Consider the following 5,308-nt stretch of genomic DNA (forward strand, 5'->3'; position numbering starts at 1 on the left):
CGTGGCAAATATGTGTAGTCTCTAGAGCATTAAATTAAGTTCGTAAAATGTCCCGTAAAGTTAAATAGCGATAGAGGAACAAGCGCACGTCTCGCATCAGATGAAAGCGTAACAAGTCATAAACTTCGTTCAAATAATTGAGCCCGGCAAATCACTTTCAGTGTTAACGCAACCGTATTCTACATAATGATGCAGTTATACGTTAACTCCCACTGCCGACGAAAAATATGTCTCATAAATTAAAACGATTTCACACCTTTAATCATAATTATTAATTATAAATTTCACTTTTGAATCCTTTTTCCTCTGTAACTAAAATGTCAGTTGTCTTCTTTATTTGTTTCTGATTATTAAAAGTATTGTATGAAAATAAATAAAAGTAAAACAAAAATACTGGTATGCAAGGGAAGAAAAAGTACGGAAAGAGCGAATGTAAAGATAGGAGACGAAAAATTAGAAGAAGTGACCGATTTTAGGTATCTAGGAAGTCAGATAAGTCAGGACGCAAGGAGCAGTAGCGATACAAAGCAGAGAATAGCACAGGGTATAGAGTTGCCTTCAATAAAAAGAAATCACTTCTATGCTCGCGAACGATTAATTTAGAAATTCGAAAATGATTGTTAAAGGTGTATGTGCGGCGGAAACGAAAAGGTTAGAAGCGTTCGAAATGTGGTGTTATAGGCGAATGATGAGAATACCGTGGATAGAGAAGGTTAGAAATTAAAAGATATTAGAAACAATAGGCATGGAGGTTTAGTCAGAGACATATTAGAGGCAGATACAGAAGTTAAGAGTAAGTTCTAATGTCTTGGATTCGCGCTGGCAAAATCGTAGGTAGGGAGAAAAAAGCTCATTATACTCTCGACTCTTGTTCATTAAACATACTTTTTCATACAGTACCTGCCAAAAGTTTTGTTCAATCATGAATATTAGTGCGAGTCGAAAACGAGCGTTAAACCCTCAAATATGTCTTCAAATTAAATAGACATCTCGTTGATATTTTCAGTAGTAAATGGTACCAATAACAGCACATCTGAGCAATGGAATTGTAGTGGATAAAATGGTCAATTTTTTCGTGCTGTACTGTACGGATTATACGCTCCTCACCGGTTAAGAGTTTGGCCGAGAGTTGTCTCCTTCCTTTTCTGGCCTAGTGCTGTTCTTTTCTACTTTGCGCCGGTCAAACNTCAATTAATTTTATTACAACGGATATTCGTAAATTCAATAATAGTTCAGCAATTACAAATACGTCTTATTCCAAACTATACTTTAATATAAAGATAACACCTACTATTTATTGTAAAATAAAGGCATTTAATATATTTGTATGGTTTGTGTACTTTTCGTGGATTGAATAAATTTTCTAAACACTAATTACAGACAATTAAACGATTACTGCAAATGTGATACAAAACTTAATTTATCTAAACTCAATTTTCTGTTGTCTCCATACTTTCATCTACTTCTGCTTCCATATCATCATCTTCTTCTTCACCTTCCTTCTTTTCTTGTTGTTTTTCATATGCTTTGTCCAATGGTGAGACAACCACACCATCCCATACAGACATTTCTTTAGCAATAGAAGCATTGCCTTCTAAGCCTAAGACATGTTTAAAACCACCATGAGCAAGAACTCTTAAGAGAGTCTGGGCAGTTAAACAACAAATGTCTTGTTGTTCAAGGCTCATAGCAGTATGAATACGAATACTGCCACCTTCACAAGGATCTGTTATTCCTGTAAACAACAATTGTAGTAAATTATTTATCGATCACATTAAATAAACAAAAGATATTTACCAGCTGAGCCTGGTAAAAATAAGCCAGCTGCTAGTAGTTGAAAGACTCTCTTAAATGCTATGTTAATAGGCAATGCCTGTCTACTAGGATTGTTCATTATAGCGAAATGGGCCAAAAGATCCAACATCCATGGTGTTAGAGCTTCAAATCCATCAAAACGGTTCTTTAAATCTCTCAATAACCTAATTAAAACTTTAATTGAAGAGTGATGAGCATTTTCTTCAAACCACCTACTGTGCCTGATTGCAGCTAAGTGGCTTAACATAATCTTTTGATCTAAATGAATTTCAGGGTCAAGTTTTCTAAGATTTTGATGTACTGTTGTTATCAAAACACGAACACAAGCAAAGCTGTTGTTAATTTCAAAACCGCGTTCATTTGTTTGATGGTTTAATGCTTCTCCTTTAGTAACAATTTCATTTTTCATCAAATTTTCTAAATCTTCCTTAACCTTATTGGCCAATGCTTCCACAGCTTCTCTAGTTGGTAAAGTTTTAAGAATAACCACAATATCTGCAACATTATGACCAGTCACCATTGTCCCTTTTTTAAAAGAACCAACTTGGCGAACTTCTTCCAACTGCTGTAGGTAAGAAACATTGTAATCAAACTATCTTTGAATTAAAGTTATAAACGTACGCAAGCATCGAAGTTTCCTGGAGCAACAACTAAATTGTCCAAAACTGTTTGTATTTTTGTGACAAGGTTCAAGATGGCTGTTTGTTCTGCAGGTGTTGGTGAAAGATCAGTGTTTCTTTTTAATAACGCCTGTGTGAATGCTGACTCATCTGGAGCAGGCTTAGTTCTTGGAAAAGATGATTCACATAATGCAAGATCAAAAGGACGCCGAGGAACGAAGATTTTCGGTTTATATGGCCCTCGTCCTATTCCGCGACCTATACCTCCACGACCTCTTAATCCGCCACGTGCCATTATACTGAACAAAACAGAATGCAGGGGACCAGATTACTCGATTTGGTCGATATTGAATATTATTTCTAAAATAACAAATGCTAAATTTGCAGCAAATATTAATTATAGTGTTGTTGTTTATAGCTCAGCCGACGAACATAACCAATAGGTTAAATTTATCATAGATAAGGTATTCATCATAGATAGTATTCATAATATTCATAGATTAATTTATGGTTATATTCAATTATTTTTTTTAGATATGACATATCTGAAGTTAGCAATTATCATAGAAATTGTAATTGCAAAATAGTAAATTACAAATGTTAACATCAAATACCTGTTACTATTAATTGGTTGTCCAGAAAAAGAAGAAACGAGCGTGTGGTCAATACCTGTTTCTTTTCCTCATTCTTTACCTTATTTCTCCCTCTCACACATTTCTGCCTGAATTTACTTTATAACTGGGCAAAGAATGCGCTCCATGCCTATAGTTAGCCAAATACGTATTATAGCAAAATAGCACCTCTACTTCAGTCTGAAGATAGTTATTAATTGCTCCTGATCGTAGATTCTCCGTCTGATAAGAATAAGAAACTTTATCAGACTTTAAATGAGTCTAATGGTCATACTAGGAGGAGTCACGAATATATATATATTGTTAAATCACTTTTACCATTTTAAGATTATAATTGTATTTATTTAAAACAAATTGAATAAAGTGGACGGAAGTAGATAGCAAAATACAGAATAGCATAAATTATATTCCTCTTGACCCTTGTATGTGTGGCATTCGGAGTTGCCCATCTATATGCTGATATGACCATGGACCGAGATCTTTCACAATATGTATGGTGTATTTATTATTACATTATTTTGGTTTTTGTTTTAAGATGTGATAGAGAGAGTATGGGTACGAAACACATTTGGCTAACTGATACCTAACAAAAACAGCAGACTTTGTTCAAATCATTTTCTGAAAAGTATGTTTTATAGCATAGGGGATATTGTTTGGTTGTTACTCTTACGTCTAGTCTCTTGAATGACTTATTAATTAATAATTAATGATAGACGTCTTCTTGTTTAATGTCACCGTATCACCAAGTTGTGTTCGCTCGTACGCTGCGCAAGTAAGACAGTGCGCACTAGTTTGCAGCGTAATAAACGTCATTGTGTTTACGTTTTGTGTTTGACAATTGAAAACACCGAAATTGATGCGCTTTACTAGTGATAATACTTTTTAGACAATTATTGCAAACACATGCAACCTTAAATTTTACGAAGTTTATCCTTCACGTATGAATATTTTTTTTTTATCTAGTTAGAAGCAATGTTTCGCCATCTGGCGGGTATTTGTTGTTACTGAAGTATTTCATTAATTTGAATATAATTCCCGTTGCACACAGAAGTCGTTTGGGTTGCATAACTTTATTCTAAAAAAAGCATAATTTTTATAACTACTTCAAGCGACGTAAATATCCATTACGAATTAAACTTTATAATTAATTCTACCATTACGCATAAGCTTTTAGAGAAGCTACTTTTATTTTTTTTGCATTTTAACAAGTTACATTTTAAATAATAATTAGAAACTAATTTTAAAAATATTTTAAAATAACGTTAAATAATTTTATAGGTACCTATTTCTGTATTTTTCGGTAGCGTATTTCAAATTGGAATAATAAAAATGCAAAGAGTAGGTATTGAAAACCGCTTCATAATCAGATAAAAATAGTTGATATCAGAGTATTAACTTTTAGTTTTTGCTTACAATGTGCTAATTGATTTTATTTTCTTAAAAAATGAGGTTGTCATGCAACAGTTTAACCTATGCATGATACAACGGTGTTCGCGGAAGATGGCAAACCATTTTTTTTTGTAACAAAAGTTTATTATATTCCTATCCCTGAAATGAACAAATATGCATGAGCACTCCTTTTAAAACTTAAATGAGTAAAACATGATCGGTCAAACCGTAAAATTCACATAAATAGCTATAATTCGGATTTCAGTCTTGATACACGATAAATCGCAGGGAATGACTGCATAGCTACGATACATACGCATACATACATTCGATGTTATAGCGCAATGGTCGATTATCATGCGGTGTTAACTCCTCCTGTCAAAATAGTAGTGACTACACCTGGCAGATGGCGGTGTTGCAGCGGTTAAAGATTTTGTAAAATGGGTTGCATATGAAAAACAGCATTACAATCATAAAAAATATTATCATTATTTTTATTTGCACTGCAGTGATTAGGGTTGTCTACGTTCAAAAAATTTTTTTATTAAAATTGGTAACGATAATAATACTTATTTGTAATGCTTTTCATTGGAGAAGAAATCGGGAAATACCACGTGTAAACGTTCAAATGTCGCGTCCGTGACCGCGAAGCGCGTAAAGAGAAAAATAGAAATTGTCTGTAGTTATCAATGAGAGTATTTGAAAAATATGAAAATGTAAAGTTGGTTGTTATCATTTGTCATTCATAAGAAGAAAGCAGGAAAGAATTTTTGAAAAAGGTAAGTAAAGAAGTACAAAAAATGAAATGTTATGAACAAGTGGTGCATGCATAAATAGTGGTAGAATATGTGA

General features: G+C 33.3%; 1 protein-coding gene across 2 annotated transcripts; it reads right to left on the reverse strand.

Moving 5' to 3' along the window:
- Positions 1 to 1,235: 1,235 nt before the first annotated feature.
- Positions 1,236 to 2,896, reverse strand: LOC108743452 (interleukin enhancer-binding factor 2 homolog). Of its 2 annotated transcripts, none has more exons than XM_018479019.2 (3): positions 2,437 to 2,896; positions 1,798 to 2,377; positions 1,236 to 1,735 (listed from the first exon to the last, which is right to left on the reverse strand). In XM_018479019.2, the coding sequence occupies exons 1-3, from the start codon at positions 2,728 to 2,730 to the stop codon at positions 1,431 to 1,433; spliced, it is 1,179 nt and encodes a 392-aa protein (XP_018334521.1). In that variant the 5' UTR covers positions 2,731 to 2,896; the 3' UTR covers positions 1,236 to 1,430. The 2 variants fall into 2 exon arrangements, with proteins under 2 accessions (XP_018334521.1, XP_018334520.1); XM_018479018.2 differs by having other exon boundaries at positions 1,798 to 2,380; positions 2,437 to 2,893.
- Positions 2,897 to 5,308: the final 2,412 nt, after the last annotated feature.

Source organism: Agrilus planipennis, unplaced genomic scaffold, assembly GCF_000699045.2.
Source record: "Agrilus planipennis isolate EAB-ADULT unplaced genomic scaffold, Apla_2.0 scaffold492, whole genome shotgun sequence".
NCBI classification, from domain to species: Eukaryota; Metazoa; Arthropoda; class Insecta; order Coleoptera; family Buprestidae; genus Agrilus; species Agrilus planipennis.

What these genes read in the sequence shown, in the direction of transcription:
- LOC108743452 (XM_018479018.2), bottom strand. Translation starts at nt 2,730, where the DNA reads ATGGCACGTGGCGGATTAAGAGGTCGTGGAGGTATAGGTCGCGGAATA. An exon ending in CAGGAAACTTCGATGCTTGC is followed by an intron (nt 2,381 to 2,436) that starts GTACGTTTATAA and finishes TCTTACCTACAG; the next exon opens with CAGTTGGAAGAAGTTCGCCA. An exon ending in ATTTTTACCAGGCTCAGCTG is followed by an intron (nt 1,736 to 1,797) that starts GTAAATATCTTT and finishes TGTTGTTTACAG; the next exon opens with GAATAACAGATCCTTGTGAA.